General features: G+C 43.7%; 2 protein-coding genes across 7 annotated transcripts in view; one reads left to right on the forward strand and one right to left on the reverse strand.

The window, feature by feature from the left end:
- The first annotated feature begins 2,966 nt into the window (after positions 1-2,966).
- On the forward strand, positions 2,967-3,906 carry LOC136426801 (zinc finger protein 726-like). The gene is made up of 2 exons (XM_066415524.1): positions 2,967-3,261; positions 3,746-3,906. Exons 1-2 carry the CDS (start codon positions 2,967-2,969, stop codon positions 3,904-3,906), a joined length of 456 nt encoding a protein of 151 aa, XP_066271621.1.
- Positions 3,907-12,992: 9,086 nt separating this feature from the next.
- The window catches only part of LOC136427352 (allene oxide synthase-lipoxygenase protein-like), a 37,501-nt gene continuing 29,466 nt past the window's right edge, over positions 12,993-21,027 (reverse strand). For all 6 annotated transcript variants that reach the window (XM_066416177.1, XM_066416176.1, XM_066416173.1 and 3 more), the window contains exons 14-19: positions 20,664-20,724; positions 20,173-20,287; positions 18,581-18,669; positions 17,365-17,538; positions 15,683-15,846; positions 12,993-14,337 (exon numbers count right to left, since the gene is read on the reverse strand). In XM_066416177.1, the coding sequence (XP_066272274.1) occupies positions 14,220-14,337; positions 15,683-15,846; positions 17,365-17,538; positions 18,581-18,669; positions 20,173-20,287; positions 20,664-20,724 (721 nt within the window). In that variant the 3' untranslated portion in view covers positions 12,993-14,219. The remainder of the gene's footprint in view (positions 14,338-15,682; positions 15,847-17,364; positions 17,539-18,580; positions 18,670-20,172; positions 20,288-20,663; positions 20,725-21,027) is intronic.

Raw genomic sequence — 21,027 nt, forward strand, 5'->3', positions numbered from 1 at the left:
GTTCGAACTCTGACGTCAAGGAACGTCGAGTCCGGTCGGGACCAATCACGGCAAATAGCCTGGGACCACCGGTTGCCGTAGGCATCGCTTTTGATTTCTTGTCTGAGGCCGAAATACCAATTTGAATTTTTTGTCCAAAAGCATGCTATAAGTATATTGCCAGTAGCATCTGTCGCCTACGGCCAATGTACTTATAGCATGCTATTGGAAAAAAAAATTCAAATTGGTATTTCGGCCTCAGACAAGAAATCAAAAGTAATGCCTACGGCATCCGGTGGTCCCAACCTATTTGCCGTGATTGGTCCCGACCGGACTCGACGTTCCTTGACGTCAGTGTTCGAACGAGATAGAACGAGATTTAACGTGATTTGGTCGTACAATGTCCTCGTTTGGACTACGGTACGGCCAAATCTCCTTCTATCTCGTTCGAACTCTGACGTCAAGGAACGTCGAGTCCGGTCGGGACCAATCACGGCAAATAGCCTGGGACCACCGGTTGCCGTAGGCATCGCTTTTGATTTCTTGTCTGAGGCCAAAATACCAATTTGAATTTTTTTTCCAAAAGCATGCTATAAGTATATTGGCAGTAGCATCTGTCGCCTACGGCCAATGTTCTTATAGCATGCTATTGGGAAAAAAATTCAAATTGGTATTTCGGCCTCAGACAAGAAATCAAAAGTAATGCCTACGGCATCCGGTGGTCCCAACCTATTTGCCGTGATTGGTCCCGATCGCGACCGGACTCGACGTTCCTTGACGTCAGTGTTCTAACGAGATAGAACGAGATTTAACGTGATTTGGTCGTACAATGTCCTCGTTTGGACTACGGTACGGCCAAATCTCGTTCTATCTCGTTCGAACTCTGACGTCAAGGAACGTCGAGTCCGGTCGGGACCAATCACGGCAAATAGCCTGGGACCACCGGTTGCCGTAGGCATCGCTTTTGATTTCTTGTCTGAGGCCGAAATACCAATTTGAATTTTTTGTCCAAAAGCATGCTATAAGTCTATTGGCAGTAGCATCTGTCGCCTACGGCCAATGTACTTATAGCATGCTTTTGGAAAAAAAATTCAAATTGGTATTTCGGCCTCAGACAAGAAATCAAAAGTAATGCCTACGGCATCCGGTGGTCCCAACCTATTTGCCGTGATTGGTCCCGACCGGACTCGACGTTCCTTGACGTCAGTGTTCGAACGAGATAGAACGAGATTTAACGTGATTTGGTCGTACAATGTCCTCGTTTGGACTACGGTACGGCCAAATCTCGTTCTATCTCGTTCGAACTCTGACGTCAAGGAACGTCGAGTCCGGTCGGGACCAATCATGGCAAATAGCCTGGGACCACCGGTTGCCGTAGGCATCGCTTTTGATTTCTTGTCTGAGGCCGAAATACCAATTTGAATTTTTTGTCCAAAAGCATGCTATAAGTATATTGCCAGTAGCATCTGTCGCCTACGGCCAATGTACTTATAGCATGCTATTGGAAAAAAAAAATTCAAATTGGTATTTCGGCCTCAGACAAGAAATCAAAAGTAATGCCTACGGCATCCGGTGGTCCCAACCTATTTGCCGTGATTGGTCCCGACCGGACTCGACGTTCCTTGACGTCAGTGTTCGAACGAGATAGAACGAGATTTAACGTGATTTGGTCGTACAATGTCCTCGTTTGGACTACGGTACGGCCAAATCTCCTTCTATCTCGTTCGAACTCTGACGTCAAGGAACGTCGAGTCCGGTCGGGACCAATCACGGCAAATAGCCTGGGACAACCGGTTGCCGTAGGCATCGCTTTTGATTTCTTGTCTGAGGCCAAAATACCAATTTGAATTTTTTTTCCAAAAGCATGCTATAAGTATATTGCCAGTAGCATCTGTCGCCAGTACGGCCAATGTACTTATAGCATGCTATTGGAAAAAAAATTCAAATTGGTATTTCGGCCTCAGACAAGAAATCAAAAGTAATGCCTACGGCATCCGGTGGTCCCAACCTATTTGCCGTGATTGGTCCCGACCGGACTCGACGTTCCTTGACGTCAGTGTTCGAACGAGATAGAACGAGATTTAACGTGATTTGGTCGTACAATGTCCTCGTTTGGACTACGGTACGGCCAAATCTCGTTCTATCTCGTTCGAACTCTGACGTCAAGGAACGTCGAGTCCGGTCGGGACCAATCACGGCAAATAGCCTGGGACCACCGGTTGCCGTAGGCATCGCTTTTGTTTTGTTGTCTGAGGCCGAAATACCAATTTGAATTTTTTTTCCAAAAGCATGCTATAAGTATATTGCCAGTAGCATCTGTCGCCTACGGCCAATGTACTTATAGCATGCTATTGGAAAAAAAATTCAAATTGGTATTTCGGCCTCAGACAAGAAATCAAAAGTAATGCCTACGGCATCCGGTGGTCCCAACCTATTTGCCGTGATTGGTCCCGACCGGACTCGACGTTCCTTGACGTCAGTGTTCGAACGAGATAGAACGAGATTTAACGTGATTTGGTCGTACAATGTCCTCCTTTGGACTACGGTACGGCCAAATCTCCTTCTATCTCGTTCGAACTCTGACGTCAAGGAACGTCGAGTCCGGTCGGGACCTATCACGGCAAATAGCCTGGGACCACCGGTTGCCGTAGGCATCGCTTTTGATTTCTTGTCTGAGGCCGAAATACCAATTTGAATTTTTTGTCCAAAAGCATGCTATAAGTATATTGGCAGTAGCATCTGTCGTCTACAGCCAATGTACTTATAGCATGCTTTTGGAAAAAAAATCAGAATTGGTATTTCGGCCTCAGACAAGAAATCAAAAGTAATGCCTACGGCATCCGGTGGTCCCAACCTATTTGCCGTGATTGGTCCCGGCCGTACATTGTCCTTTTGGATAACATTTACCACAACAATGTGAGGACAAGCCATACTCGTGTACAGTATGTGGGTACTGGACAGCTGTAAGGAATTACCGATCGAATAATATGAGACGACATACAGGAGAGAAGCCCTACAAGTGTGACCAGTGTGACTATTCTGCAGCACGTAAGTCAAATTTGGACCAAAATCTAGTGAAACACACTGTTGAAAAACCCTACACGTGTGAGGAGTGTAGGTACAGGACAGCTAACAGGTTCCGCCTGGCCCAACATGTGAAAATCCATACAGGAGAAAAGCTCTACAAGTGTGACCAGTGTGACTATTCTCCATCACGGAAATCTCGCTTGGCCGAACATGTGAGAATTCATACAGGAGAAAACCCCTACAAGTGTGAGGAGTGTGGGTACATGACAGCTCTAAAGTCCAGGTTATCTAACTCATACAGGAGAAAAACACTACAAGTGTGACCAGTGCGACTATTTTGCTGTGAGTAGACCTGCTTTGGACTACCATCTGAAAACAAAGTACGCTGTGGAGAAACCTTATATGTGTGGGGAGTGTGGGTACAGGACAGCTATAAAGGCTACCTTATCTTATCATATGGTTACCCATACAGGAGTAAAGCCCTACAATTGTGACCAGTGTGATTATTCCACAGTGCAGAAATCCAATTTGGATAAGCATTATCTATTATCTATGTCGTCTCATTATCTATCAAAACACACTGGTGAGAAACCCTACATGTGTGGAGAGTGTGGGTGCAGGACATCTCATAAGACAAAATTAACCCAGCACATGAGAACCCATACAGGACTAAAGCCTTACAAGTGTGACCAGTGCGACTTTTCTGCAGCTTAGAAGTCCAGTTTGGACCAACATCTAGTGAAACACACTGGTGAAAAACCCTACACATGTGAGGAGTGTGGGTACAAGACAGCTAACAGGTCTAACCTAACAAGACATATGAGAAGACATACAGGACAAAACCCCTACAAGTGTGACCAGTGTGACTATTCTGCTGCACAGAAAGCAAATCTGGACTAACACCATCTAGCTAAAGACATTGAAGAGAAAAGCCCTATATTTGTGAGTAGTATGGGTACAGAGCAGCTCAAAGGACATCTAGCTAGCAAAACATATCAGCAAGAAGTCTGAAATCTTTATGTACATGTGTGGGGAGTATGGCCATAAGTCATCTATTGTGACAGATGAGAATGTATATCTATACAAGAGAAAACCCATACCAATGTGATTCAGAAGTTCAATACAAACAACACTATTAAGCAATAAACTACTCAATAGAAACCCTACATATGTTACTACCAGACAGCTAAAATGTCTGGCCTATCCCAACAAAAGTAAAATCGAAGAAACCTGAAACCATGCAGACAGGTACCCGGTGTAAACCCTGGAAGTGTGCCACACGCAGCTATATTATTGGATATAGAGATGTTGGTTGGAAATAAAGTTCGCAAAAAAAAAGAAGAAAAATATGAATTGAAAAAGTACACTATCTACACTGCGCAATCATTGAATCATCCTTAATGAGTTATGGGGTAGTGCCGAAGTCGCGTGATGAAAGAGAGTCCCTACATATCAACTAATGAATGGAAGGGCGGGAGGGTGGGGGCGCTAAAACCAAGAGCCCGACTCCTCGCTACTTTTGTCCAACCCTTGCTCACTCTGTCCGGGACCCGACTTCCACCACGCTCCTCGGCGTTGCGGATGATTTCAGTGAACTACACAGCATGGTCAACTGCCGCTCCTTATATAGCATTAGGTGATGTCATTGGCGGATTGATCCAATTATAGCGCAGTGTAAATAGTACACTATCTACTCACTATCATTGAATCATCCTTAATGAGTTATGGGGTAGTGCCTACGTCGCTACGTTCTATCCTGATAACCCTACTTATATCAACCTTTCTTCATGACCGTAGGCCATTCATAACTACAACCCCCATACTCATCCAAACCGCCACAACCTAAACCTATCCCATTCTCATCCCATTCTCATCCCATCCTAATCAGCACCTTTTCGGACGGGTGACAGAAAACTATAATAAAACCCCAAGCCAATAATCGCAAAAATATTCCCTCTTTGCACAGGCTTGGCACAAAAACCGACCTACCACAAATAAACTGCATAACGTTGACTTACAGTATTCTTGCCGTAAGGCTAATTGTACGTCTCTATGTACAACATTCTTACCTCGAACCAAACGCATCGTCTATCCCCCATCCTAATCACTTACTCGGACGTAAATGAGCACACAGACCCAATATGTATTTGGATCTGCCTTTAATCTCCCTCCACTGACTAGGTGGAAACCAAACCTATCACCGTCAACAGAGGATCACGTCTTCCTTCAGTTTGACCTAGCTTGTGGATGATGACAATATCTTAATCCAAGACCCTCTCTCATCATAAAGTGATATCGTGTCTCCAAAACTAGGAGCTGCTAAATCCAAACCAAAATACCATTCTAGTTCACCAAAGAACCTATCACCGTCAACAGAGGATCACGTCTTCCTTTAGTTTGGTCTAGCTTGTGGATGATGACAATATCTTAATCCAAGACCCTCTCTCATCATAGAGTGATATCGTGTCTCCAAAACTAGGAGCTGCTAAATCCAAACCAAAATGCCATTCTAGTTCACCAAAGAAGAACCAATAAAGCAAGGGAACATCTTCCGACGCCTCAGCCTTTCTTTACCGACAAGGACAAGGTCTGAAAACCGCTGCAGACTAAAGCTTACCTTACCCCTAATATTTCCTCGAATGAGCGGGTCTGGTAAACGCCGTCCTGCTCGAAGCCCCGTTGAAACTCGCTGTAAGTCAAACGCCTAAACCAACCTCTCTTAAACTCTAAGAAGTGCATTTCAACCTATACTCAAACTCGAGCAGACCATTTCCCTTACTCTACCGTCAAGTAAACTTGCGTTTATCCGGCTTCCGACCTACAGCCCCAATCAAAAGATAGCTTTACCATCGATGGGCCCAGTCGTTTGAGACGAAAAATATCTAGAATAGCTCTTCGCTTCCACGCCTTAACTGGGCCGGATCGCCTAAACCCGTTGGCCTAGACCCCATCTGGTGTAGTCGCACCCGCTGCCGGCAACTTATCACCTTAGCTAACACTTTCTAAGGAACAGATTTCTCTCCCATCTTGCATTTCTCCTAGGTTTAAACTCCCATGCCCTACAAGGACATAGCCACTGTTACCATCCACCAACGGTCTCCCAATGTACCTACCGTGACCGAAATAACAATGAATGTTTTCTAAGAGCAATCTGTCACAGTTTCAGTCCATGCGCACTGTCCCTTCAGCACTCACGACTTGTGTCTTACTCATATGCATGACGAGACCAACGATATCGCCATTGAGTGCCTCTATTCACCACGAGCGTGACCCATCAACCTTCAGCGCTAGTCATGTGTAAGACGGCATCTGACTGCGTATTACTGGACATTCACACCTAAAACGCGCCGAACAGACACTCTCGTGGCGAGAGTAACGAACGTCACATGCCCGATGCAAAATTACTTCCTGCCTGCCAAGTGTGTCACCGCCGGACCGCCCATCAATTGGTGCCTCTCTTGCAAATCGCTACTATAACAGCCAAGTGACCCGACAACATGCACGACAAATACTCTCGCCTGCCAAATGTGCTACCAGCATTCGCACTCGAAAATATGCCACAATGACACTCAACTGACGACGTCGCCGAACCTGACATGCACGACGCAAACTCTTTGCCGCCCTATTATCCGACAGCGAGAGCGTGCAATAAACAACAAAATAACTCTCAACCTACAACATCGTCGTACATAACATGGGGCACGTAAAAATGGGGCATCGGGACATGCCAAAGAACACCCTGCCGAGGATATTGACAAACACCACACGCACGACGTAACCCTTCACGATCGCCACGTGTGTCATGCCCGACTGCCCGGCATTAGCCGTCCGTACTAAGATCGTGCCAAATAACATTCAACGGAGGATATAGACGGCACCACATGCACGTCGTAAATCTCCTCACACTCACCATGTGTGTCACGCGTCAGTGTGCCCGCACTAAAACGTGCCAAATGAACACTCCACTAAAGACAACGACGAACACCGCCTATACGACGTATACCCTTCACACTCACCATGTGTATCACGCTCGTTCTGCCCGCCAACGAGTGTCCGCACAAACTGTGCCAAAGAAACCCTCCACCGAGGACATCAACTGACACCACATGCATGACGTATACCCTTCACACCCGCCATGTGTATCACGCTCGACCACCCTACAACGAGCGTCCGCACTAAAACTGTGTCATAAGAATATTCCACTGACACCAAATGCACGATGTTAAGCCTGTGAGCCTCGTCCTGTGAGTCACGCCCGATAGCCCGACCGTGAGTGTCCACACTAAATGTGCCACAGAAATACACCACTGTGACATGGACGAACACCACATGCACGATGTAAGGCCCTTGAGCCCCGCCCTGTGAGTCACGCTCGACAGCCCGACAGCGAGTGTCCACACTAAATGCACCAAAAAACGCTCCAGTGAGGACACCATATACACGATATACTATACCCTTCCCACTCAACCTGTGTATCGCTCGACTGCCCCTCCGCGAGTGCCCGCACTAAATGCGCCAAATACCACTCCCCTGAGGGCATCGACACGTACCACATGCACGATGTAACGTGTCTGCAACTCTCGATCTCGCGATGTGTCACGCTCAACCGTGAGTGCCCGCACTAATTGTGCAAAGGAACACTCAACTAAGGACATCAAAGAACACCACCACGACACCAATCCCATGTTACAGGTGTCACACTCGAAGGCCCCTCAGCGAGCGTCCGCGCTAATTGTACCGAAGAACACTACACTCAGCTGAGGAGATCGACGAAACACCAACACGACGCACCACTCTCTCATGTCACGCGTGTCACGCTCGACTGTCCCTCAGCCAGTGCCCGCACTAAATGTGCCAAAAAACACTCAACTGAGGACATCGACGAACACCACTACGACGTACACATCTCTCACGTCACGTGTCACACTCGACTGCCCAACAACGAGTGCCCGCATTAATCGTGCCTAAGAGCACTCAACTGAAGACATCGACGAACACCACTACGACGTGTAAATTGCTCGTGTCACGCGTGTCACGCTCGACTACCCCACAGCGAGTGCCCACACTGATTGTGCCTAAGAACACTCAACCGAGGACATCAACGAACATCACGACGTACCCAATTGTCACGTCACATATGTCACCGCCCGACTGCCCCTCAGCTAGTGTCAGCACTCAACTGTGCCAAATAAAACTCAACTGAGGGCATCGACGAACATCACCACGACGCACACATCTGTTACGTTATGTGTATCACCGTTCGACTGCCCCTCAGCTAGTGTCAGCACTAAAATGTGCCAAATAACACTCAACTGAGGACACCGACGAACATCACCACGACGTACACATTTGTCACGTCACGTGTGTCACCGCTCGACTGCCCCTCAGCTAGTGTCAGCACTAAAATGTGCCGAATAACACTCAACTGAGGACATCGACGAACACCACCACGACGCACACATCTGTCACGTTATGTGTATCACCGGTCGACTGCCCCTCAGCTAGTGTCAGCACTAAAATGTGCCAAATACCACTCAACTGAGGAAATCGACGAACATCACCACGACGCACACATCTGTCACGTTATGTGTATCACCGCTCGACTGCCCCTCAGCCAGTGTCAGCACTAAAATGTGCCAAATAACACTCAACTGGGGACGTCGACGAACATCACCACGACGCACAAATTTCTCACGTCACGTGTGTCACCGCTCGACTGCCCCTCAGCTAGTGTCAGCACTAAAATGTGCCAAATAATACTCAACTGGGGACGTCGACGAACACCACCACGACGTACACATCTGTCACGTTACGTGTGTCACCGCTCGACCGTCCCTCAGCTAGTGTCAGCACTAAAATGTGCCAAATAACACTCAACTGGGGACGTCGACGAACACCACCACGACGTACACATTTGTCACGTCACGTGTGTCACCGCTCGACTATCCCTCAGCTAGTGTCAGCACTAAAATGTGCCAAATAACACTCAACTGGGGACGTCGACGAACACCACCACGACGTACAAATCGCTCAGGAATACGTACCTCATAAGCTGCTACTCGACAGTTGTCCACGGCATCCGTAAAATGTCCACCGCACACCTCTCTGCTCCAGCATGTTTCTTTCCGTCTCGGTAGGGACTGCTGCAGTGGACGTAGCTGTCATTCCTGGAGTGACTTGCCCGCCTAAAATAAACAACATCCATCAGACAACCACCCGTAAACAAAGCAAAGGAAAATTGAAACAAACAACACGTCTCCAAAGTAAATGAGCTCAAAAATGCCTAAAATCTTCGCCGACAAATTACAAACAAACGCGGCGCTCGTTCCACCATCGCCTCTCTGTCACAGCGGTTGCCACTGCAAGGTTATCGTCCGCCACATTTGGTAGGCTGCTTTTCTCAAGCAGTGCTGGCCTCAAGGACACCAACTGTAAACAACAAAACACAAACGCTCGTTCTCAATGAAATGTGCAAAATAGCGATTTTTAGGGTCGAAAAATTGATCAGCTCATTTTCCAAGCAAACCTACCTCATTTTTTAGCTGAACATCTCCTTTTATGATCCCCAAAATATTGCAGCTAATTTATCACGTGAAGTTGCCGAAAATTTCTAAGCTTTGATTAGATGTCCTTGGAGATTACCCATATTTCTGCGGGAAAAAATGGTGAACATCAGTAATAAGATACTTCATTTTTGGAGCTTCCATGTCGTGACATCGCCTTCAAAACCTATAGTTGAGGAGTCAGTATCTCTGGTAAAACGTCTGTCAAATTTAGTGCCGGCGTGCTGACGATTGCTGTATAACTGTTTCATTCAGGATTAATATTGTCTGGATTTGTCTTTGCATTTCGACTTGTTTGAGATATCTAACAATGACGGAATCAGATAGTTCTTGCAAAACGTTCGATCCTCCGTTGATCCGAATAATGTAACTCTTACAACATCTATAAAATATTCAATGTTGCGAACTAATACTGCTTAGGAGCAGTAAAGCATTTGGAACGGAGTGGGAATCGCGGAAAAACGGTAACGGAGATTACATACTGTCGCCAAAAGGCGTGTTCACCAGACGCAAGTCGCCAAGTTGTAAATGATCGACTTCTGATTTCTTTTCTTCTTCAAACATATCAACGGCTATAGATTACTTATTGTCTTGAGGTTTATAAAGAATTCAACTTTGGAAAAAAAATCTGGAAGAAAGAGTAGAAAATTGGAATATGATAACCCTACAGGGGGTTTCTCTCAGTTGAATCTATACTTTTCTATTCTAGTTCAAACGCTTTTGCCTTATGGTGCACAACTACAAAAAGTTCTGCGCCAGGTAATGTATTTTCCGCAACAGGTGTAATCTCCGTTACCGGTAACGGAGATTACTACAGTTAAACTTCGGCTTTTCCTTCAAAGGGATTTCCGCTTTTGCGTTCCATCTTTTATCATTAAAAGGACGTATGTACGGGCATTTAGAAAATGGGCAGCGTTCCTACATCATGCCTTGTTAACAACACAGAGAGCATCAAACAATGGTAACGGAGATTACATTCATTACTGTACTGTCATTTGTTCGAGGAGGTGGTCCACAACTGATAGCAAACAGTTCTTATTTGTTCCTTTTAAAAGCCACAAAAGCTTTAAGTCGTCATAAAAACGACAGGGTGGCGCCTTATATGTGGCATATCTTAATGTTAGGAACGTCTTACTTCAAACGGTAACGGAGCTTACCGTTTTGGGCGACAGGCATAAACCGCCTTGCACAGCGTACAAGAACAGTGACGGGAGCGATCTGACGTGATTTGTCGGAGGGCCTCAGTAGCTGGATTCACCAGTTAACCGGTCAAACTCTGGACTTAATTGTTACATTGTCGGCTGCTTTTTAAATTTTGTATGTCTCCGCAGGCGACAGCCGTTTTTTGTGACTCTTTATGCCACTCAGTGCCATAACTTTTTCGAAGTCAAAATCAATAAGTAATTTTGAGGTGCATGTTTCGTGAAACATGATATGTGTTGTGGGAAAGTGAAGAAAGCATCGATGGTGCCTTTAATTTGGCCCATATCAAGTCGTAAAGGCTGGCGACAGCAATTTGTACATTCAAATGAGAACGAGCGAAAACGCATCGCATCAGGTATAGTCACATTAAAGACGCAGACAAACGTCCGGCGTCTACATCATACAAATGCAAATCACTGAAATACGATTCAACGAAAGAAAACCCATGTATGACAGACTCCCGCCAAAATTCCTGCAGACAAAGTTGGTGGCAGCAGGTCAGCTGCCCTGGCGGATGCCACTTCACGCCATCGCCGCAGGTCCTGCATCTCTCGAGTAGGTAGCCCATGTGTCCGTATGTCCCATCCTTCTGGGTGCTGAGATGAACTCTGCCGAGGCCCATCCAGCACTGGAACGACGGCGGCGACCGTCTTGGTGTACCGCCTGCCTGGCGAGCTAGACACGTCTGCCGAGGAACCGCTTGCTCCCGATGTCCTGACTGCCGAGGGTTTAACCGCGGGGTCGCCTGTTGTGTGAAGTCCTGAACACGCAGTGGGTAGTTGTGGAGCTTGGCTTATCACTGTAAAGGCACACAACACCACTTAATGACTGAAGCAAAACACACAAAACACACGCTACCCACCCAAGGAAACTTACATCGAAAGGGCAGAACAAGGCCCACTCCGACCAAGGACCAGGACACCGATTAGCCAAGGCCGAAAGCTCCACTCAGGTACCCTTCCCTTACCAGTTACTGTAAACCACACGAGTAACCCTGTTACGAAAACCAAAGAACAAAAGAAATTCTCCACGCACACAAATGCAAATGTCCCACGTGCAAAAAAGCCGCCAAAATCCCGTCGGCACAAAACAGCTGCAACGGGAAACCTTCAAAACACGCTAAAAAAAAAAAGCACTGGAGAAAACCCCGAGGTTAAAACGAACTACAAAACACCCCAGGAAACAAACCCAACTCGTAAAAACGAACTCACAAACAGAAAAACTGAAAAACGAGAAAATAACAGCCGTCACCTAAACTCGTTACGGCCTAAAAAAAACAAAACGTCCCCCGCTCTGCAAGCCAAAGCCAGCTCACTAACTAGCCAAACCTTGACCGAAATTCAGTCGTGGTAGTCCAGAAAACCTCTCCTAGGACTCAAGACGCTGCCACAGGCCGCTCGAAGCACCGGTGGATGCACACTCCATTGTAAGAAGACCCCACTTCGAGCCCGGGACAGACTGCCCACCACGTCCAGCCGTTGCGGAGGATTTCAGTGAACTACACAGCATGGTCAACTGCCGCTCCTTATATAGCATTAGGTGATGTCATTGGCGGATTGATCCAATTATAGCGCAGTGTAAATAGTGTGAATGTGAATATTGCAGTTTTGAAGTTTCCATCTGAACCAATAGTTACGCGCTAATCGATATGAAAAACTCTTAACTAGTCTAAAATCGTGCCAAAAGGTTTTGTGAACTGACAATTATAAATGCTTCTAGCTAACATATAATGTGGGTGTTATGTCTGATCATTTTCATGATAATCGATTATATTCGTTTTTAAGTAGGCCGTTCCCCTTGGGCATATATGAGAAAAACGTATTTGATTGATTTTTAAAACCGACATACCTATCATTGAACGGTGTGATCTTGCTATTCTTAAAAAAAAGAAGTAAAAGAGTTTGATCATATCCTTGACTGTACGTATTAGCAGATAGGAAATACGCTTGATATTTTAGTCACTGCCTCGGTAAGAAGGGCATGCATTTGTCGTTTTACCGCACTTAATTACACTACACTTAATACATTACTAGTACCGGTACTTGTATCAGATCACGTTCCCGATTGAGAGGAGATTTCAATTATTGTGTTTTATGTTTCAATTATTACACTTGTCACCGACACTACTTGTATTCCTAACTGGCTAATAATAAATTTCTTATGAATCAAAGAAACAAACAAAAGAGCCAAACAATAGAAGGATAGGTAAAATTACTAGTATTTAATGTGTAACATACATCGTAACTAGCTCCTTATGATTCTTAATTTCTCACCACTAAACTAGCACCATTGTAACCAAACGTACTTTTATTCTAACTTGCAAAAAAAAAATTTTTCAAGATGAAGACCTCTCCTCCATACCATGTACATTTATCACTATTTTGTCATGTTCTTTATCAATATGAACTTTAACTCTATCACCCCAAGAATGTCGGCAATAGATATCCCATACAGCATAGATTATTAGGTGTTGGGTACATGATGGAAATTCCTAATCAACTCAAAATGCGTCGTCACAACAGTAGACAAGTGATAGTTCTATCTGTCGATCGGAAACAATATTACATATATGCACTAAGTGTGCGAAATATTCAAACTTAACATGCTTTAATTTATCGATGGATATATGTTTATATAGACGAAACACGAAAATCATGCACTTTCAGATTTATACAAAATGAATCCATTTTCATTTACCTGTATTATGGTTATATAGAAGACAAGTAACTTGTAATTATGCTTTGTTTCCATTGAATTTGATTTGTCACTGTATAGTCGTCGTTTTATCCATAAGTGAGCCAGTCAGTTAAACAACTCGTTATCATTGGTATCAAAAAGCAACAGGTGCTTGTATCTTCTCATCACCATGACCACCACCACCACCAAATTCTTGACGTGCACCCGAATTTATATGGTCTCTGCCAGTCGATAGTCATTTATCTTTAACTTGTTTTGTGTAATAATCTTACAAGAAATGAATTTGCAAGCAGATCACTGTGTTAATACAGAAATGTTCGCGGTGGTTTTATGTTCGCGGTTTTCGCGGCGACCGTTTCATCGCGAACTTAAAACCACCGCGAACATTTATGTCCGATACTGTAGAAGTATGTGACTATAGCGCTGCCGCAAACTTAAAACCACCGCGGACACTTCATTTTCGCCTTAGCGCGAAATAAAAAACCATGCGACCTTAAATGCATTTACGTATTTGATAACTTGAACGGTCTAACTTCCCAAGGAAGGAGACGGAGCAATCGATAGATTATAAATGTTAGCGGTTACAATTTCATTCCTTGTGGATCCCATACCTATAGCTAGCTACAGATGTTAGTATTTGGTGCTATGACTTATATGCTCTTGCTGTATACGCCTTTTATATCTGGTTAGGTACCGCTGTAATCATGAAAATATTCTTTTATATCTCCAGGAAATACACGGTCAGATTTTCTAGATGCTGATAGCGTTTGGAACGCGGTTTGGATCCAAGTAGTCGTAAGGATGGAGACGCTGCGTTTGGTTTTCACCTTCCATTTTGTTTCCGGCAACATCTAGTTCCTGATTGAACCTGTAAGAGACATTTAAACAGAAACATCATTTTCAACGAATTAAACCCATTCTGTTAAGCTCAACAGGTATGTTTAACAGTTAGACGTAAAATCAAACATAACATTTTGATCATGCCAGCTATTGACGTTGTTGGGTAATTTTTAAGGTAGCAGCACACAGTATTTCGCCGCGACCCCCGGAGTCTGTGACGTAGCGGTAAGAAAATAGTGCGCCCTAAACCTTGAACCGTGTGTAAAAACGTTAATTGACGTGAATGCCAGAGAGGCACGAACTTTACTGTATGGCAGTATAATAAGTGGGCTTTTAGATCGTAGGAATGAGATTGTGAAGTTTTCCCATTCGGCGTATAAATGCGCGTGACCTTTGCAGCTGCCTGCCGAGGTGAGTCGGCTGCAGTTCCGGATGACCCCGCATGACCCCATATCAGAGTGGCCGTCAAATTGTAAAACTTAACTTTTTTTTGGTTTTCAGTTATTTTGTAGATCGTACCCTCGACTTCAACATATTCGTTTGTCGTGATTTTGTAGGGTACCCTACTTTGATTTTATCCACGTCGCCGATGATGTGGGCCACTTTGTGGTCCTTAACTATAGAAACCCCCATAGGCTGAAAACTGTGTTCTACCACCTTGAATAGGCAGTTCTGCCTTGATTATTTGGATGACATCCTCCGGGCAACCCCAAAACTGATGTGAGCGTGTGAAGGAAAAAAACTTGCCTTTATTATGAAATCTAAATTTTCCAGAAGTTTTGACAAAGTAATGAAGTCATTCAACCTTGTGTACCAAACAATAAATTCGTTGATCTCCTTTTTTCGCACTCTCTTTGATTTTGAAATTGACTTTGGCATTCGGTGACATTAATTTGTATCCGTTTTTCTATATGTTTTTGTAATTTCATGCCTATATGTGCTCTTCTACGGGTTTTCTGTACGATTTACAGTATAGCTAAATACTTTTTTTTAAACATACGGAAATTGATACGCGCGCGGATGTCATCCGTAGAATCAAGTTAGTGTGGCCTTAGGTAAGTCGACGAAACATTGGGAAACGGTCAGATGGTGTTTAACTTCAGTTATTTCCAACAGGATTACTTTCTCTGCCTTCGACTAACAATTATCAAATCCTAATTTATGTCCAAACATTTTTGTTACAGTTACCAAATGCTTCCATATCAGGAGAACTGATTTATCAAAATCTTTGTTTATTTCATATTTATTATCAAACACTTGTATTTTGCTTGTTTTGTATTTTATTTTGATGATTGTCAACTGTGTGTCGCCGCTGTATATTGTAAATAAATGTTTCAACAAAAAGACGAGAAAAACAAATAAACATTGGATACTTTTGAACGGCCTGCAGCACTTTGGGATCTTCTAGGTATTTAACCAGGAAGTCTCCAAGAGGCAGTGTTGCTCGGTCACTGAGGAGATCCGTCAAAAGGTTGATCTCCGACGTTTTCCTCTTATCAGGGAGGGCATTCAGGATGTCCTGTTCCGTCAGAGCATCCTGTGGAAAGACGCATCCAATCACTTAGTCAAATTACACCCAGGTAGTAAGACACGCCAAAAATAGACGTTTCAGGCAGCATCAGCTGTTTTCACCCTAGTTAAACCATGACCCATGTCGCTCCACGTTACATCGGTCGCGAAATGGGCCCTGGTAAAAAGACCCGTCACATATGGTTATGGCAGGTCGACGAGACTTGCTCATGAATAATTAATGAGTTGACCTTATTTCGCACAAACGGCAGTTGTAGCTCATGAATAATTAATGAGCTAGCCGTTACACGTAACCTGATTGGTTTATAGCTTCCCAGCGTTCTTTGCGCGCTGGCTTCCGATGAGAGGAAGCAAACCCTCTGATTGGCTGAAGCTGTTTTGGTGGCGACGTCATCATAACCATATGTGACGGGCTTTTTTACCAGGGCCCATTTCGCGACCGATGTAACGTGGAGCGACATGGGTCCTGGTTTTACGAGGGTGGCTGTTTTTGGCCAGTGACTAAAGAAAAGAATTGGAGAACCAGGTTATCAAAACTTTGAAAACCTGGTTCTCCAGTTCTTACCTTCAATCACTGGCGAAAGACAGCGGGTGCTGTCTGAAACGTCTGTCTCCAACTTTTATCCAGTTGCTTGAGTAACTATTTTTGGCGTAGTCTGTATAACGCAAACTCCAGCTGTCCGGGGGTTTCTCTCTTTCTGCATAAATTATCCATATTTAGAAAGGCGGGTTCCCCTGGATTAGCGGCGCATGCTATCAAGCTCTTGGGCGGCTATGCGGTTACAGGGCGGCAAGCCGTTATATGAGCTTGATTGAGTTCAGGCTATCTTTGGCGTATCTGTTAAATTTAGATGATCCCCTTCAATGTGTGTACCTATGAGAATACTGACTAATGATAATCTGACCAACTACAAACTGCGATTTAAAAAAATGCAAAGAATGAATATGAGGTGCTCTACGACTGTAGTTGGGAGACATGTTTTACGGGAGCGAATTTTGCCTTTTTTTCGTGTACGTCATTCATAAGATGTCATTCATGCCACAGTTATAACTATAGATAATATTAACAGTGATTACCCTTGTGCATTAATGTATCAGTATCAGTTCTAATCATCCATATTGGATATTACTGTCTTACACAACATGACAAAAAATCTTATTTCATTGTTTGAAGATAAACAAATATGGGACTTCAGTGAAATTTTTGATTCTCAATCAAATAACTCATCTCCTGATTAGGTAATCGTCATTTGCGATGGGTAGAAAAAAAACATGTTGTTAGAGATCATATAACACATACTAGCCTGATTAATTACATCACGCGTGTATCAACCCGTCCACCTGACCAATTATTGTCAGACTTAAAACGGTCTGTTTTTTGGAGGTTGTGACTACTAATTGTCATAGTACATGTACTCCCATTGATGCTTTTAATTTTCGAAATCACAGCACTAAAATTAAACGCCAAATCAGATCCTGAAGTGAGGTATTGTGTAGTTCAGGATATACATTACTAGTATGTAACCTTATTTTTGAGTGGGTCCCCCTGTAGCATAAGCGGCATGTTGGGTACGAAGCCGTACTGGTCCCACTGCATGAAGTTGACGGCTGCGTGCTGCACACTACTGGTGAAGATGATGGAGGTGACAGTTTGGATCAGCTGATCAAGAGTAGAGAAACGTCCATTCCCGGGAACTCCCTGTGTTTAATTAGAATAGAATCATTGTGGAAGATGATTTATATTGGTCAGAATGGTTTTATTGGTCGGAAATTACCCACAATGGCAGCCTTGAATTGAGGCAGGGTTTACATTTTTCACAGAATATACACATATACAAATCTTATCCACACTTGCATTATGTGGAATTGTCGCAAGGGTCTGGGTGGCTGCCATTCGGCGCCACCAGGTGGCCTTAATACGACCTTCCCCAACCGAAGTCAGGTACCCATTTACACCAGGGTGGAGTGAGGAAAGTCATGTAAAGTGCCTTTCCCAAGGGCACAAGATCGGTGACATGACAGGATTCGAACTCAGGACCTCTTGGTTCTGAGCCGAACGCTCTGCCGTTGCGCCACACGACCCCACGATCCATAGTCCAACGTAAGAATTCGGACTTTAGTTCTCTGATCGCCTTCAGGCATAGCTAGAGACCAGGTCACTTTCAGAAAATGTGATATAAGTAACAGGTCAAAGGTGTTTGCAAGTTTGTACCGGCCCCCATGTCACAGTACGTTCAATGATGTGTGGTGGGCCATGGTGGTGTTTTATATATCTTTTTAGATTAAATCATTTTCCATATTGTTATGTACCAATAACGCAGATTAAGTTTCATAACAAAGTAGAGTCATTTACTTAACAAGTGAAGGACAATATCATGACCAAAGCATTATAGGAAGATGGGATAAAATCATCATGATCTTCATTAACGAGGTATTTTTCGTTACGTTGAATGAGATCAAAGTTTTAGTTATGAAATGAATGATTTTCAGACTTAACAATTCTCAATAATTAAGCTCTTGCATTATTTGCTGTCGCCGAGCGTCGTTGGCAGATTATGTTCCATACAGTAATGAAAGATACCGAAACAGTATGTGAAACATACATTCCTACAGTAATAATTACATGCAATTACAACGGCATGTGAATGAACAGGTCATACCCTCCGTCGATTAGTATCTTAAGCTTGCAATGAGATTCAAAAAGGTAGTTCAATGCGTTAATGAGGCTATTTGTGAATTACCTTGACAGCAATACTTCCATCGGATAAAGAAGCGAGGACCTTTGCCCAAGCCTGTATCTCAGAGTCTCCCTTCAGCTTGGTAGAATTGTCTAAGAAGAAAACAGGAAAACAAAAATGACACAAACAACAGATTTCTAGTATGTGTTTATTTCCCGTAAAAATTAATGATGTTGTAGACAAAAAAGATTATCAGCCAGTAAGAAACAAGGGACTACATAGCAAAACTGAGCCTAGAAGACTATCCATTAAAACCAGTGCCATGCAAGAGGTTTGAAATGACTTGGCCATGTACTAAGAGAATAACAAACGAAAGCTCTAGACTGGAGAACAGATGGAAATAAGAGAAAAAAAGGAAGACCAGTTCAGATTGTGCTGCAAGGAAGACCCAAACGGAAAGGCAAAGTCACACCCTAAGGTATCACCAATGTCAACCAATGTCTAGTATTGGGCACTTAAGCCCCCCTCTCACTGGACCCACGGCATGCTGGCGGCGTCGCTGCGTTCTAAAATGGATTTGTGTTATCCTTGATTTTATAATGGAAATATCAGTCAAAACGAACACGTATGACCAAAAATACAACAAAACACACAAAGCTTAAAATGATTCGATTTTTGTCGATGAAAATCGTTGAGTGCTTAAGCTTTGTCAATTCGATCGGCCGCAGCGACGCCGCCAGCGTGCCGCAGGTCCACTGAGAGGGGGGGGGGTAGTACGTACATGAACAATAAATGATCTTATTTGCAAGTTCTTGCCGGAGGGCTAATTGCAACATGAAACAATGCATAGCAATTGTATACTGTACAGATAGTGCGAGTTAACAATGTTGACTTGTAGAACACATGGCTATTCTAAAAACTACTACGGAATACAATCTACGCTTTTTGGGTTTGACTTCTTTTTTGGAAGCAGTGGAAGACGAAGTGTCCCACAATATTGATTTAGATGACTAGCAAATCAACTGGGGTACTTACGCTTTTAACGACAGTTGCGCCATGCTATAAAGAAAAGCATACTGCATATATACTCTTATGCCGCAGAACAATTTTACGTACCTGAGGCAACTGGTATATACAGTAGAAGCCACTTAGTTGCACCTCGGATAAACGCACATTCCATTTAACTGCACCGAATCCCAAAATCCCAAACCGGTTCCCATTCACTGCATTGTTAGTGACTCCGCATATCTGCACGGCGCATTGTCACCTATGCCGGATAACTGCACCAAAATGTTTTAAAAATCCCCGACAAGTTTACTAAAAAGGTGCACTAAAAATCGGCAAACGCGATACAAATGAGCCGATAAGTGCCTATGTAGAGGCACAATACCGCCGATATGTCTAAAATTGTTTTCACTTACATGTGCAAAGGAAGGTGGTCTCCATTGACAATCACATTGATAGCGATCGATTGGGAGGTCCTAGGCGGGTCACGGGGCGTGTACTACCGGCCCAGCTGGGCAATTTCGCATAATTGCACCAGCCGGATAATTGCACCAAATACGCTGGCAAATGGGGTGTGCAGTTAAGCGGATTCTACTGTACTTAGTTTTGAAGCACACTTCTAAACACGGCAGTCATATCTGCATACTTACTGCCATCATCGTAGAAAAGCCCAACGACGCTTGTGACGTAGTTGTGTATTGCGTAGTACAACAGCAGAGCATCGTCACGGTAGTAGAACTTGGGCAACGTTTCCACATCGTTTACCTTCAAGTTAACATTTGCAGAAGTATATACATGTTTGTACATATACATTGAAAAGGCTGTGCTTATAAAGTTAAGTGAATTTAGCTTTCCTTGCAGTAAGAAAAGAATTGCCCCGACTTTTTCAACATGTATCGACAGGATAAAATATCATGCATACAATTATTCATCATATTCAACAGCCTTCAGCTCATACAATATAGTCTAATGCAACTTCTGTAACAACGCATGTTAACGTTATCGACTGGGCGTCAGAATGATGGCGACTGAGACACAAAAATCTATAACGAATGTTCACTAAGGTGAAACAAGTAAAGATGAGCAATAATACAAGCTGTATGAAGTTTTCGATAGTTTAGTTATCAATAAATGCTCTCACCCCTCGGTTTTTCAAATCTTCCGGAAGCGTTCCATTCACATCAAGCCGCCATGTCTTCAGCCTGTTGTCGCGAATCATCAATTTAGAGAAAAAAATAGAATTAGCTTGACATTCTATGCCAAATATCAATAATAAATCAACAAGAAGACACAAAAATAGTAGTTATTAGTTATTATCATTAACAAACTTTAGATTGCAAATAAAAAGTTTGTTAATGATGAATGCTTTTCCAAGCAAAATTAGTAATTTTTTCTAACGGATAATTGCCTCTTATACATCATTAGAGTATTTTACTTTCTGGCAATAACACACTTGATATATATATAACGGTCGCCAGCTAGAAATGGGGAATAAAGATAACTTA

The sequence above is a fragment of the Branchiostoma lanceolatum genome, chromosome 2 (assembly GCF_035083965.1).
Source record: "Branchiostoma lanceolatum isolate klBraLanc5 chromosome 2, klBraLanc5.hap2, whole genome shotgun sequence".
Classification (NCBI taxonomy): domain Eukaryota; kingdom Metazoa; phylum Chordata; class Leptocardii; order Amphioxiformes; family Branchiostomatidae; genus Branchiostoma; species Branchiostoma lanceolatum.

Coding starts and splice junctions, on each gene's coding strand:
- LOC136426801 (XM_066415524.1), top strand. CDS start 2,967: ATGAGACGACATACAGGAGAGAAGCCCTACAAGTGTGACCAGTGTGAC. Junction 3,262..3,745: donor CCCCTACAAGTGTGAGGAGT/GTGGGTACATGA, acceptor ACCAACATCTAG/TGAAACACACTGGTGAAAAA.